The sequence below is a fragment of the Buteo buteo genome, chromosome 3 (assembly GCF_964188355.1).
Source record: "Buteo buteo chromosome 3, bButBut1.hap1.1, whole genome shotgun sequence".
Lineage (NCBI taxonomy): Eukaryota > Metazoa > Chordata > Aves > Accipitriformes > Accipitridae > Buteo > Buteo buteo.
Window position 1 is genome coordinate 56,992,474 of NC_134173.1, and position 15,830 is coordinate 57,008,303.

The following is a 15,830-nucleotide window of genomic DNA, read 5'->3' on the forward strand; positions in this document are numbered from 1 at the left end:
TTTGCAGCTGTCGGCCTGTCTTCATGTGAGCAAGAGCACTTATTTTGGTTAAAATGAAAAAAAGTAAAACTGCTTAAAAATAAGATTCAGAGGGATGCTAAGAACAGCTACACATGTGCCTCTATGAAGACTTGAATGGGAATTGTACCAATTCTGCCTTGATTTCTCAGTAAATTGATGTGCAACAGATGTGCTGATTGTTTTTCCTGTGAATGTTCTGCTAGAGTGAAGGCATACAGACTTTAATTCTAATTCAGAAAAAAATCTGCCCTACTAATTAATAAAAGTTACTATGTACTCCTTCACATATCACATATTCAAACACATATTTATCTCAAACCTCAAAATCTTTGAAAGATATGACATGAAGAGATAGAAGAATCATGCAAGATGGAGATGTTCTGTTAAATTTGCATGAGAGAAATCATGTTTGCAACAATGAATTGAGAATGACCACCATTCAACAAGGCTGAACGAAAATGAATGCTTACTAATCAAAAAGAGCTCTTACAAAGTAAGAGCAATATCCTGTAACAATACTTGAATGAAAAGAGCATGGAGCTTCAGGAATTGGGTGCCTTTCACATGTAACTATGATGCAGTGTACCTTTTCTACAAAACTGTAGCACGATTTTTTCCTGGCAGTTTTGTGGGAATATTTCTTTGATGTGAGTGATTGGATTTTAGAACAACTCTGGACCAGTGTTGGAAGTCAGCTGCCAGCTTTCATTAGTTTAATATAAATAATAAAACCAGCAGACACTTGGAACAGTACAAACCAATAGAAATGAAATTGTTGACTTCTGCCCTTCATTTTTCATATGTAATGTTAGCCTTGCATCTTTTTTATTTGTATTTATTGCACCAGGTATTGATGGGAATTTTCAGAAGTAGTTTTGACATAGTAAAAAAATTATTTCACTCTCTTGGGTAATAAATTCATGTGGGTAGTTGAAGTTCTAGAGGAAAATTATTACTTCTGTTATTTTTATATACTCATTAAAAGTTATGGTCTTACGGAATGCATAGAAGGCTTGTAATAAGCAATATGATTTAAACCACTCATGATACTGTTATAGAAATGTCTCACTACTGCTAAATATTGCAAAGTTATTAATCTTTCTTGACAAGGGGCCAGTGGGTTTCAAGGTGGTTTGGGTGTCTATTTCCCACATCACTAAAATTCCCGTGTTTTTTATCTGACCTAATATCCCTCCTGAGTGGAGGGCCTGGGAGGCTGTCGTGCTTTAACCCCAGCCGGCAGCTCAGCCCCACACAGCCGCTCACTCACTCTCCCCTGCAGCGAGATGGGGGAGAGGATCGGAAGAGTAAAAGTGAGAAAACTCATGGGCTGAGATAAAGACAGTTTAATAGGTAAAGCAAAATACATGTGTGCAAGCAAAGCAAAACAAGGAATTCTTTCACCACTTCCCATGGGCAGGCAGGTGTTCAGCCATCTCCAGGAAAGCAGGGCTCCATCATGCGTAACAGTTACTTGGGAAGACAAAAGCCATCACTCCAAACATCCCCCATTCCTTCTTCTTCCCCCAGCTTTATATGCTGAGCATGACATCCTATGGTCTGGAATATCCCTTCGGTCAGTTGGGGTCAGCTGTCCCGGCTGTGTCCCCTCCCAACTCCTTGTGCCCCCCCAGCCTCCTCGCTGGTGGGGTGGGGTGAGGAGCAGAAAAGCCCTTGGCTCTGTGCAAGCACTGCTCAGCAGTAACCGAAACATCCCTGTGTTATCAACACTGTTTTCAGCACAAATCCAAAACACAGCCCCATACTAGCTACTATGAAGAAAATTAACTCTATCCCAGCCAAAACCAGCACAGAGACTTCAGCCTACACTGCAACCTGTAGGACAGAGTGACACTGAGTGTGGACGTTGAAATTGATGTCCCACTCCTATTCCCTGTCTGAGGGTGCAGGTCCTCTTACTCTAAGCCAGCCCCTGTGCTCACATGTTCTTCTCGGGGTGTGAGAGTCCTTATCCCAGGACAATCTCCTTCCTTGCTCATTTCCTTTCTCGAATCCTAGAGCTTCACCAACCCCACAGGTCCAGCAGTTCTTCTCACCTCTGGTACATGATGAGCCAGAGAAGGTGTAAAGGGTAGCAGAGGCTACAAACAACTGCAGAAGAGAGTGAGTCCCTAGATATCCTAGGATATTGGATATTACTCTATCCTCATTGTATCACTGTTTAAGAATTCTGATATTATTTGGTGTTGTGTACATTTAGAGTTACTGTTCTTTTATAATATTATCAGTATATCACACACCACTGTGCTGAAGTCAGGGGGGTAGTGAACAGATAAAAGAAATTGGAATACAGAATTCCTTGCCCCATTGCAGGGTCCAGCATTTAAAATCAGAAATGACATGGAGTGACTGTCTTATCCATGAAAGTGAAACTGAAGTTTCATTCCTATTAATTTCTTTCCTTTTTTTTTTTGCTTTCAACATATGTTCTGGCTGAGGTCTTGATCAAAATTCCTACACTAAAATGCTGCTTTATTAAGTTTTGAGTATTTTTTCCCTTGTCTGATACTCAGCTATCTGCCACTTTGCTGTTTTTACAACTAAAATTAAACTATGCAAGTGGATACAAAAAAATGTTTCTCTTGGAGGTGGTAATAAAGTTTCATATTGTGCATAAAAGTCAATACTGTATTTTTTAGATATACAGTTAAAGCTGCTAGTGAAATGAGAAGAGCGTGAATAGAGAAGAAAGAATGGGAAGACTTCTTGATTTGTTGTTTACTGTCCTCACTAATGGATATCTGTAACTTGATTTAGCAGATGATGACCAAATGTTTTTAAATCAAATAATTCATCTGAATTAAAACATTCCTCAGACACTGCAGGTTTTGACATAATGGTAACATTTTAATTGAATTGCTAAGAGGGATGTATTCATCCAGAGAAAACATATTTTAAACACACTGGACTACGGATAGTGTAAATCTGGTTACCTTGGTGGGCAGACTTGTGCGTATGCTGTCTGCCCTTGGAAAGCAGGCGGTGATAGAGCTAAGGTCCTGTAAAAGAGATTTACACTGCTGCTTGCCTATTATTTAAAAAAAACGGTCCTTTTTAACTGGAAGTTCTGGCACAGGCCATCGATTTCTGGCTCCGAGTGTTTCTGCCAGAGGGAGCGGTGGTGTGCTGCCCTGCCCGCAGGGCGGCCCAGCCGCGACAGCGCCGTGCGATGGGGGCTGCTTTTTTGTCTCCGCAGAAGCAGGGGGCAAGAAGCTGCGGAGCACCGTCCAGAGGAGCACTGAGACAGGGCTGGCTGTGGAGATGAGGAACTGGATGACCCGTCAGGCCAGCCGGGAGTCGACGGATGGGAGCATGAACAGCTACAGCTCTGAGGGAAAGTAAGCAGCAGTTACAACTGGGGTTGCCTGACGTTTCTCCAGGAAACCGGTAGTTAGACAAAAGTGCGGTGAGCGCTGTAGGCCCTCTTCTGTCAGAATTCCCTTCACAAGCTAGTGTCATTGATGGACCAAGCCTAAGTCGTCCCCTGTGACCAAAAGAATCTCCCCTTGTTGGTGCAGGAAGGACGAGGATCGTTTCTGGTGTGCCATGAGAAAGGCACCTGGTGGGTCAGAGCATCGGCGTGCGGTGTGGCCGGAGGGGCAGCGGGTGCAGCGCGCCGGGTAAAACACAGAAAAGGACAGGTCCTCTTCTGAAAAATCCTTGCATATGTCTGCGCTTTGCAGAGCAGAGCATTTCCAGGTGTCCTTCACTGGGCTCAAGAGTTTTTCAAAGATTCTTCTAATTAATCCTGGGCAGAAGTATGAGACTGTCATGTGTCACGCTTTTCATAAAAGCCCAAGTTAAAATACTTCTGAGTGGTATATTCAAGACATTGCCCAGAAAAATCTTACTCTGCATAGATTTATTAGTCGTATTCACAGCGCTGGACGATACACCTACACTGGACAATATATCTTACACGTCCAAGTTGATGCACTATATATGTGTTTGAGATGGACATTTATTTTTGGTTGGTCATTACAAATCTCATTAGTTCTTACTGCCTTGTAATGGGTCACAGATAACTTATGGCAAGAATTTGGATTTTAAGTTACTTTGGTCATTTGCCACAATGGATTTCAGTTCCATTATTGAATAGACATCATTACCAAAGACATTTGAAACAAAATGTTTATAAAGAATGCTGATTTTAAAAGTAGTGACCAGTGTTCAGTCTAATGTAATAATTTCACTGGATACATATGACATTCAGCCATTGAGTTCATGTTGACTGAGATGCCTTCATGTAACTAAATTACTGGTAAGGGCATGTATTAATATCTTACTGAACTGGTCACATATGAATACTACAATAATTAACAGTGGTCTTTAGTACATTGGGAAAAGAGAGCATGATGGAAAAATATTACTGTGGAAATTAGACTTAGTGAGGGTTAGTGCTTTCTTCACCTGTTTGTTTATATGCCGGAAGCCAAATTGCTGCTTGTTGAACACTGTAAAGTTTTGAAAATTACAGTAATTGTTTTGTAATCTTGTCAGTGTAAATAAGTTCCTTGTGAGCAGTAGTACCAAACCCATAAACGATAAATGCAAAACATCTAGAAAACAAAAAAGGGCAAATTCAACTGTATTTATTTTTGTTTTTTTCAATATTATTTTTTAGTTTGATTTTCCCCGGTGTAAGGTTGGCTGCAGACAGCCAGTTCAGTGATTTTCTGGATGGACTTGGTCCTGCCCAGCTTGTAGGACGACAGACTTTGGCAACACCATCAATGGGTAAGCATTTATGTCCTATAGATATGACATAATCTACTGGGTCTGGTAATTAGAACATAGAAATTATCTAGAGTCCAAGTCTTTAAATACGGATTTCCCATGTGGTTTTGAACAACTCGGTTAAGACCAAAACTATAACCTCAGCCAAAGTTGAACATAATTGTGGATGCTCATTAAGACACTCAAAAGTAGAAAGGTGCTTTGAAAAATTCAGTCTTGTATCTCTTCTTCTTCAGTTTTCTAACTTTAAAACGTGGCTAATGAGACCAGTCCTTTCTCTGAATCACTTGGATAGTATTGAATAGAAATGGAAATTTAGGTGCAAAGTATTTGTTATTATTGTGCTTACAGGCTTTTTTTATATTCGCAGGTTATCTTTTCACAGCTTGTCTTAAACTAGAGGCATGGTGAAGAGATTTTAAACAGTTTTACAAAGCTGCTTTGTACTAATGCCCTTGCTGCCTTTATTTTTGTCAGAAATTCTTAAGACAAAAAAAGTAATTTATTTTGAAGTGATGGTGGCATGGGAAGTGGGAGACAAGATGTTATTGCAGGGGTTTTTAATTGTTTACTAACATAAATAGCAGTGAAGAGAATAAGTATTAAAATATCTAGTAGTGTTAAAATCCATATCATACTTACTGGTAGAATGCAGACCATACAAGTCATCATGCATTCATCCTAGAAATTCCCGTAGCTTTTCATATATTGAGGTATTTCTGAATTACAATGCCAGGATTTCTTTCTGTTGTCTAGGAGATATCCAGGTGGGAATGATGGACAAGAAAGGACAACTGGAAGTAGAAATAATCCGAGCCCGTGGCCTTGTTGTAAAACCAGGTTCAAAGACACTGCCAGGTAAGGAAGAAAAATCTTAGCAACAAGAATAGAGTTCTACCAAAAAAATCCAGCAAAACCCCAACTTCTGAGGCTTTACTGTTCAACTTACGTAAATTCTTAGCAAATTCACATATCTGTAGATGACAGTATTGTACAGTGAAATGCATAACAGTATACAAAAAATCAACCCTACTTAAGGAGGAGAAAAAAAATCAGACTGGTGTTTGGGCTACCAGAAGACAAAAAAGTATTTCAGTAACAGCAAATGCATTGTTGGTTATGCGGTAGAAAGGAAGGTATATACTGAAGATGTGATATAGGAATCTTAGGGCTGAAGAGGTTATCAACAAGAGGTGTGGAATAGGTAACTACTTGAAAAGTAGACCAGTATTTGCTACTTACTCCTTATTTTATAATCTGATGTCCTATAACACTATGTGAAAAGGACAATATAATGATATTTTTAGCAAGCTCTTCTGCCAAAGTAGAAATTGTGTCAGAGTCTTTTCTTCACTGATTTTCACCTTGTAGATAAATTGAAATTATTAACAATTTGGAGCATTGATCCAAATCTCTCCAAAGTCAATGCAAGTCATTCATTTACTTAACAGGCCTATTTTGCATACTGTACAGTATAGGGATACTATATATAGGAATATCTGATTTTCCAGGTCAGAATCTGAATTGTTTCATGGCAAGAGAGACATTAAAAAAGAAGTAAAGAAAAAATTACACCATGGAGAAAAGTAAAGGAAATGCATGGATGCTTTGCATGTGAATAAATGTTAATATTGCTTGTGGAGATTTGTTCATATAAGTTATATATCCAGTAAAAGGCAGATTTTATCATATGGTGATAGAACAGCGCATCTGTTATGCAAGAAATCTGGACTTCTTTACTTACTGTTCTTTATTTTCTTTCTTCTAAGCACCATATGTAAAGGTGTATCTATTAGAAAATGGAGTCTGCATAGCCAAAAAGAAAACAAAGGTAGCAAGAAAAACGCTGGAACCACTTTATCAGCAACTTCTATCATTTGAAGAAAGTCCCCAAGGAAAAGTTTTACAGGTAATTTGCATCAATATTCTTCCAAATCTGAAAACATCACCTGTACAGTTTTCACTGAATGAGTTTCAAACTTCCTTTCATGCTTCATGTGGCAAGTTCTGCTATCTCAAATACTTGTTGAGCAGATAAATACTACAGTAATAACTGTTGATGCAGGTAGAAAGTGCAGAGCAAAAGTTAGTTGTAGATTATTTTGCTTCTACTATATGTATGGGCTCCTTCTCTCACTGGGCTTTCTCTAGTATCATGGATAACTTCTCTGTTACTGCCCAGGTCATTTCTGTCACTGCATCATGATTAGTATACACAGAACTAAACTATGTCAGCAGTCAAATATTTCATTCTTTACTATAATTAAATAAGCAGAGACATTTGACGAATCAGATTGAAGCTGTCATCATTTTTGCTGAAATTTTTCTATTTTCTTGTGTTTCTTTGCTAACAGATAATTGTTTGGGGAGACTATGGACGTATGGATCACAAATCCTTCATGGGAGTGGCACAGATACTTTTAGATGAACTGGACCTGTCCAACATGGTGATTGGGTGGTTCAAACTCTTCCCTCCTTCTTCCCTAGTAGACCCAACTTTAGCTCCTCTCACTAGAAGAGCTTCCCAATCATCTCTTGAAAGTTCAACAGGACCTTCGTATGCTCGCTCATAGCAGCTGTGAAACTGTTGTCATAGCAACCAGCGTTACAAAAAAAATAAAATTACAGGTCGCAAACCCTGGTAACACTGCATGCTTAATGTTGTGTCTTCTGAGCCTGTTTCTAGGGCTGCAACGCGATCCTGTGTTCTCAAGGAAGTTGCACACATTGTGCCCTACGGAAGGCCCTCAGGTGAAGGACTGAAGTCATGAAGAACTGATAGGTTTGGAGTTCAGGGACACTCAGTTTTGGTCCAATCTGAAGCCATGGACTAAACTAAAAGAATCAATCTGTTTCATGCAACAAAAGTCCTTTTCAATGGCATATCTGTTTTGTTGCTCCCGTTTCTTTATTTATCTGCCCTGCCCTCCTAATGCTTGGTTATGCCACAGAAATGGAGTTACCCTCCCATGAAGCCATGTTACAAGTCAGTGGATTAGCAGACATTGGAAGCAAAGAAGAATGTAAGGATGCTAGAAAAGTCAACTGTCGTTTGAAACAGTTGCTGGAGATCCGAAAACTCTTCATACTGAAAAGGTTCAAGACTTAAAGTGGCGGGCTTCATACCTCCAGCTATAGATACAGTGAAACCCAGATATGATGGACTCTCTGAAAAAAAAAGTTCTGTGGATATACTGTACTGTATGAAATTAAAGAAACTTTTTTGCATGGACACAGATTTAGCTGAACACTTAAATTATTTTCTTGGGGCTGCAACTTGCAAAAAAAAAAGAATAAATCAGCCATTTTCAACAATTTATATTATTTTTAAAAATAAATTTCACTAGTGCATGGTTTTAAAGGGAAGAGAATGCAACAGGGTGATACAAAGACACACCACGTTTATCATTCTTTAAACCAGTCATGGTCTGTATTTTTGCAGACATATATTAAAAATAAAAAATAATTTCTAGCAAATATTTAAAATTCTGTTTATGTGACAAGAAATAAGTGTAATATATTAAATTTATTTAAATGTAAAAGGTACAAGCCTTGTAAAGTTCAACATAATGTGCAAATTGTACACTTCTTTTACCTCCTCCTTTCTCTATCTCTCCTCCCAGTCTCCCTTCTTCCTTTTGCTCTTTCTCCCCTCTACCTCCCAGGATGACCATCATATTCTAAAATGGCTACCTTTTGACTTATTACTCTCTTATGCCCCGTATTTGGTTCAGGGTTGCAGATTGTTCTGCATTTCTGAATTATTTGAGAAAAATATTGTTTAAGAACTTACTTTTTTTCAAGCATGTTGAAAAGGATTTTGCAACATGGCTTGGGAGTACATTAATGTAATTCAGCATGTATTTGATAAAGAAGATATTTGAACTTTTTGCAATTTATTGTACAGTGCATGGTAACTTATTTTCATTTTTTCTCACCTTCAAATTGAATTCTACAGCAAAATACTGGAATCATGTGGCCATTGTAAGATGTCTTCAATAAATTTGTTTTCAGCACCAGCATCTTTCATTCAAAGGTTGAACTATCATTTCTTGAAGGTTTTTGGAAAGAGGAAAAATTTAAGTACATGGTTGATTTTTAGGAAATAAATTTAAACACCTTTATTTGCACTAAACCAAATTAATTGCTACATTTTTGAGATTACAAAAGCAACAAAGGTTACTAATTCATACAGTTCTTCTGCTGTAAAGTTCAATTTTCATAAACTATTTGTGTTGCAAAAGACATGATTAGGTAATATCAGTCTGGAAAATATCAGTCTTTGGTTTGTAAAATAGCCTTAAAGAAAGCTTATCAGTACCACTCCGACAGCTATTTGACACCATTACCAGAACCCTCATTGCAGTCAGTGGATCTTCAAAAACCTGTTTTTTTGTAGCAGACAGTAACTACCGTTGGGTGGTGCTGCAAGTTCAAGCTTCTCCTTAAATTTCATTATTTAAAAGGAATGTAACTGGCTAACATTTAATAACAAAATATCCTTTTTTTCTGGGTCTTTGTATGCCTTTAATACCTACTTAAGGTTTAATATTGAAACCTTGTAATAATTTTTGAAATACACATTACATTTACCTTTAGGGCCACACAGAATTATTCTGATTTTATTTGAAAATCTATTGAAGTTTCCCATTAAGAAATTGTACCTGCCTCATAAGAGGGCAAAAGTAATAACAGTATCACTTAAAATGCCTTTTACTTTGTGCAATATCATATAAATCAAGATTGTGTCTTGTCTTCAGAGTTTATATAATGGATTATTGTTAAGTTAATGGACAGACTGGTAAAATTATATTTATTGAAATAATTTAGACACCTGTCTACCAGCAGCAAATAAATACTACTAACATACAGTCTACAGTATCCCCTAGGATATTAAACAAAAATACATACGCATTTTCCTGATACTGTGGGATGTGCTCACACATTCTTGTATGCATAGTCCTAGATAAATTATTTCAAATTTTAAAATCAAGGACATGACGCATGGAAGGTTTGTACATACTTGTCATTATGCAGTATTTATTTTAAAAAAATTAATGTATTTTTTTTTAATTTTCACATGTCTGCAACTCTACTTATGGTTTAGTCATGTAAATAGCACTATTCCAGTGATCACTGCTGTCTTGTACATAGTACGTTTTAAAACGTTAAAAGGAATTACAGTTGGGGGAAAAAAAAAAAGGGCAGATTAGGCCTGTAATGAACACCAACTAATGTAAATCAAACTCATTCTGGTGATGGTATTTAACACTTTAAATAAAACATTTTCTTTACAGAACTTGTGTGCAGCACTTTGTTGCTTTTCTCTGAGATGGTCGGCAGCATCCTTCAGCGGAGCTCGTGGCAAACGGCACATGCAGCTGAAGAAGCAGCAAGCTTTTCTTCTCCGAGCAGTGCTGCCAATGAAACGTCATTTTTAAGATAACACGTTCACGGCCAGAGGTTTTGGTACGGTGTGTGCAGGCAGGCCGGGGGATTGGTGGGAGGCTGGGTCTGCCCGTCCCCCAGCCAGGCGTCGGGCTCCGCGCTGCGGCCACGCTCCTGCTCTCATGTGCCGAAACAGGCGCAGAGCTCCAGGGCTGGAGCTGCCTCCAAGCTGCCACCCCGGGCTGCGAGGATGTGCTCTGTCTCCTATATAACCAGCACGCTGAACGTGCTGGAAGGGTGAAGTGCTGCTGCCGGCTGGCGTGGAGCAGCTGTGCCACCCGGTTAGGCTTCCAGCGTTTGAAACTGGGTGGCCACACTCAAGGGGGCTGTTGGGGGTGGCTGTGGATTGAACTCCCGTCCCGTGTCCGGGTGGGTGAGGAGGGCACTGCCCGGCCTTCCCAGGGCAACGCCAGCGGTGTTCCCTGCCCAGGTATGGTTCCTGCCACTAGGAAAGCTGTAGCCTTAGATTTTTAGCTGCTGGACTATAATATTAAACAGGTTGTTAAAAAGAGTAAGTGCGCAAGCTTCCACCCCGTCCCTAGATGCCACCTAATATTAGGTGCCTTTCTTCTATGAGCAGGGCACAAACGAGGACAGAGCAGCCAGGCGGCAGTGGTGCTGCTGGGGCTGATGCAGCCTCTGCAGCAGGGAACAGGCGGTGGTCCAACACCTCTACAGCTCTGTGAGGGGCTGAGGGTGGAGATGGGGATGGAGATGGTGGGAGCGGAGGCTTTTCTCTCTACCTGACTGCTCAGAGGCAGCATCAGCACAGGCTGTGGCGACGGGGCAAAACACAAGCACTGCCACTAAGTCGGGTACCTATGCCTTGGAAATTTACTGAAGGCTGAGACGCTGGCTGGCAGTTTGCACAGCAAAATGTGAGTATTCGTTTCCAAATACGAGGTGAAAGAAAAGCACTGTGGTACTGTCGTGAGATAAAACCACCAAGAAAGAAAGCAAGTGTATTTTGGGCAGAGCACTGGTGGGAACTCTGAAGAAGGAAACTCCCGTTTGGTGTACTGCATCTGAAAGTGGGGTGCTGGGGGATCAGACCCAAATTTCTGGTGTGTTAAACCAGTAACATCCCAGCAGGTCCCTCTTCTCCTCTGCTAATGCTGACATTGCTGTTGCAAGGGTGACAGGGCAGACGGGTACCTGGGTTGGAGCTGGGCTGTGATGGCGGGTGAAGCTGCCCCGTACCCTGGAGGACATCACCTCCAGCCCAGTGGTGGGCAAACCCACCTCCTCCCACAGCTCAACACGCCAGAGCTCATCTGCCTTTGGCACTCCGTAGAAATAAACACAATTACACTTCACAAATGCTTGAGAAGGTGTGCTGATACAGCTGTACAGGCCCCCAAAAGCCACAATATACTACTTTTCTAAAGGGTCCTTTTCTTCTTTGAGACAGTTTCTCCGGATTGCTTGCTGTTTCCCCTCACCAACACCTTCTTGCCCACCTCCCCTTAATTTCAAACAAAACAAAACTGTAGATCGTTTCAATCTTAACAGTCCCGCTTTACTCATGACTACTAAGCATTGGCTCAGATGGTTATTCTGGAAAGTGTTTGTGCCAATAAAAAATGCGGTAAAACACTATGTCACCCTAATTGTGGGGCTTTTCTGCTGCCGTACCTTTACTGCAGGTCTTCAAGGCTTAAGTATTGAGATGATCTTGCCATGTTGAGGGTGAGTGTGGGGCCAGCACGTGCTAACCAGTACATCATTGCATTCTTGTAGCCTCCCACTATCAAATAGCTGTTCTCAACTGTATTACTAATTTAAAAATAAGTGTTTTTACACAGAAGGTTAAATACCAATGCTTTAATATGACATAAAAGTTAACGAAGCATTAGATTTCACAGCTTCCTCACAAAGTTAGGTAATGCTGTGAGGGAGTCTAGAGCAGTTCATATTTGTTTCCTTAGCTCATACCTCTGTGCAATTCTCACCTCCCTGTCACCCAAGCAGCAAAGAGCAGACACCAGAGCTGTAGGTCTTACAACAATCTTCCAACTGTGACTACTCTCTCTGTCCCTTCCTTGGCAAGTATTTAGAGTGAGCCTTTATCAGGAGCAAGCAGCTCTGTGAGAAAGAAGATGCACATATTCCCAGGCAAGAATGGCCCGCATTTAGGACAGATTAATGGGATCTAGCTTTAGCTGGCAAAAATTAAAGCTATATGCTACTAATACCAAAGATAAATTAACTTCTGGAATTATTGGTTTAATACCTGCCTATTTTAGCTGTCTTGTTTAGGATGGGGTGAGTCACTCTGGGGAGATCAGATTCTCTCCCTCTCTTCCCGTTGACCACAGAGGCAGAAAGCGATGACTGGCTTGGGTTGAATGTCTAATTTCACAGCTGCTGAGCTTAGGAGAAGCGGACGCAGCCTCAGCAGCCAGCAATAAGAACAAAGACTCCATGGTCCTTCATTATCAAGTCCTATCTGAACTGCCTGTATAATTATCAGGTCTGAGGGCAGCAGGCAGCCGATGACTGATGAGGGAGGAAATGGCTGGGAATTAATTTCCCAGATCTGACACACTGCCCTGTCAGGTCACTCTTCAGCCCAGCCCCAGGAAGAAAGAGAAGCAGCCATATTAATTAAACCATAGGGCATTAATACCCCCAAATATATTTGACATGAGGTCACACAGAAAGAAAAGAGCATCCTCAATCTGCAGAAAGTGCATGACACAGGACTGAGGAAAAGTTTGTCATAAATGCCTGTCCTCTGTGATTGTTCCTGCAACCAAGAACAGTTTATTAAGTGCCATCCAAAATGTACATATTGCTGAACTGGTGTTGGCATGAAGATGGAATGGCTGAGTGGCACTGGATGCCATTAGCTTTATAGACGTGGAGGTTTAGGATACCTCAATGCAGTGGGAGTGGATTTGGCACCGGTAGACTATTTCGAGGGCAAGACTTACAAGGGGCGGCTGAGGTCACTTGGCTCATTCAGCCTGGAGAGGAGAAGGCCGAGGGATGACCTCATCGCAGTCTACAGCTTCCTCAAGGGGGGCAGCGGAGGGGGGGGTGCTGATCTCCTCTCTGGTGACCAGCGATAGGACATGAGGAGGTGGAATGAAGCTGCGTCAGGGGGAGTTCAGATTGGTCATTAGGAAAAGGTTCTTCACCGAGAGGGTGGTCGGTCACTGGGACAGGCTGCCCAGGGAAGTGGTCACGGCACCGAGCCTGTCAGAGTTCAAGGAGCGTCTGGACGATGCTCTTAGTCATACGGTTTAGTTTTAGGTAGTCCTGCGAGGAGCAGGGATTTGGACCGGATGTTCCTTATGGATCCCTTCCAACTCAAGACATTCTATGATTTTATGATTCTGTGATTTCTCTGGACAGGTGTTAGCAGGACTAGTGTAAGAGTTGTTAGTCAAAGTCCTTCTGCCTAGCTGCATTTTTGGTAGGGAATGATCAGTGTTTTAAAGATGATATTTATATTAAGGTGACACCACCCACTGAAATGAAAACAACACAATATACCAACACTTACTAGGCCAAAACTCAACCAACATGTCCTGTTATGCCAATAGTGCATCTGATACATGAAGAAAAGGCCAGTACTACACTTGCCAGTGCATGTCAACCTAGTTTGAATGCCAATAGCGGCCAAAATTATTATCCCCTTGATGAGAATAAAAAGCAGATTTAGGGAAGACTGAGGGATGAAGCAGGAATGTGAAATTATCAAAGTAACAATGGGCAGATACTTTATTGATCCCCTGTTTTGTTTCTGGTTAATTAGCACTTTAGCTGCAGCATTCCTGAGTAGTGGCAGACAGCTCCCTGAAGATGAGGAAGAGTCATTTATATCAGGCACCACCTCCTAGGGAGCAGCACACTGAGAGTGCTGCTGCCTGGGAAGCAACTTGGTTAAGAAGCCTGGGGACATTTGAAGTGCTTTCTTACAGTCTACCATACACTGGAAATGACACCAAGATTTTTCTTATTTAACATTTTCTCAGCCCATATTCTGATTCCATACCAACTTCCAAGCTGTGATTTTTTGTTTCGGAGTCTGAACGCAAGACCTGCTTACTCTCAGATCTGCTAACTTGGTCTTTCAGAAGCCTTAGCTACCACCTGCCACATGCCTGAGGCATCAGTGCACATATTTACACAGCCACCTGCACAAACAAAGGAGTCCTGTCCTTCACTGTGTTTCAGCTGTACAAGCCCAACCGCCTGCAAGCCAACAGCTCTGGCTCTCTAGGAACAGCCCTGGGGTAATATGGCACTTCACCAATAGATAACTTTATTCCTCACTGGCAAAGTTACAAGCTGGAGAAGAGATATTTATTATATATCCTGATGCACTTTGGCCATTGAAACAAAGTGAAAGCTAAGAAGAGTAGATCTCAGAGTGAGCCAAGAAGCATTTGGGTCACAGGAAGGGAACCAGGCCACTAAATCAGCTAAAAATTAATCACATCTCTAATTTGTCCCCTCAACATACGAGCCAGGTACTAGACAAGGAAATGTTGAGTGGAGATACAGAGGTGACATGTTCTTGCCAGTACCTTAAAGAACCTTAAACCAAAAAAACCCTGTTGGCACAGGTCTCAATTCTGAAAGTTTCAGTAAGATGAAAAAGAAAAAAAAAAATTAACATAAGAATCCCCATTTCAGATTTCTGTGAACTACATTCATTTCTAACGCAGGATTTCTTGTTTTCAATTAGCGTGCTGAGGTATCAGTAAAGATCACAGTATTGGTACAGCTGTAGGGCTAGTTTTCTTTAGTTACACACTTGAGTAACTAAGAACTTATTTTTATATAGTAATTGTTTTATTTACCTGCATAGGCACAGTTTTTACTTCCTTGTTTTCTTTAAGAACGATCCATAAACTGTGAGAACGACCGAGCTGCCTCCCTGTGACCTTCCACATTTAATATGTGTCTGTTTTATACTTAAAAGTGAGGAGATGACTTAGGCAACAGACTCAGAACAATCTGGCATATAGTTTTCTCCTTCCCTCTCTCAGTAACTTTGCTTTCCTAACCAGTGCTGATTAACAAACTTAATTCTGACGGCTGGATGTCAATGCAGTTCAGCAAGCCACACTTGCAGCCCAAAATGGATACTCAGGCTGTCTTCAGACATCTAATTTAGGTGAAACTCAGAGGGCCAAAATTAAGAGTCTATTTAATTGTACTCAATGGAAAGAGACAGGAGGCCCTCCAGGGTAATTCTAATTTAGGATCCTCTAGAAAGCCATTTTGAGCACCTTTCACTCTCAGCTGCATAGGAGGCCTAAGGCAGTTCAGCTCCCAAGGTAGGCCCTGCAAACAGTTCCCGAAACAACAATGCCACCCTCTGGATAAGACATAAAAGAATACCTGGTGCTTATTCCCTTCAGTACTTTCTGCTCCCAGAAAACATCTGGGAAAGTCTCTCTCCTGAGACCTGAATGACACTGAATTTGAATGTTGTGAAGGCAAAAGTGTGGGGAAGGGGAAAATGTACCCGCTGAAGCTTCTCCGCCCTCTCATGCAAACCTCAGGACTTCAGACTAACACCATGGCTGACCTTGGCCTCGGTGACAGACGATGGCATAAGGATGGGCTTTATTTCTGCTCTCAAA

The 15,830-nt window shown here is 41.1% G+C and overlaps 1 protein-coding gene across 42 annotated transcripts in view; it reads left to right on the forward strand.

Moving 5' to 3' along the window:
* RIMS2 (regulating synaptic membrane exocytosis 2) overlaps nt 1–7,730 on the forward strand; it is a 489,382-nt gene extending 481,652 nt beyond the window's left edge. For all 42 annotated transcript variants that reach the window (XM_075023763.1, XM_075023771.1, XM_075023767.1 and 39 more), the window contains 5 exons: nt 3,239–3,380; nt 4,667–4,779; nt 5,536–5,637; nt 6,549–6,688; nt 7,134–7,730. In XM_075023763.1, the coding sequence (XP_074879864.1) occupies nt 3,239–3,380; nt 4,667–4,779; nt 5,536–5,637; nt 6,549–6,688; nt 7,134–7,352 (716 nt within the window). In that variant the 3' untranslated portion in view covers nt 7,353–7,730. The remainder of the gene's footprint in view (nt 1–3,238; nt 3,381–4,666; nt 4,780–5,535; nt 5,638–6,548; nt 6,689–7,133) is intronic.
* The last annotated feature ends 8,100 nt before the right edge of the window (nt 7,731–15,830 follow it).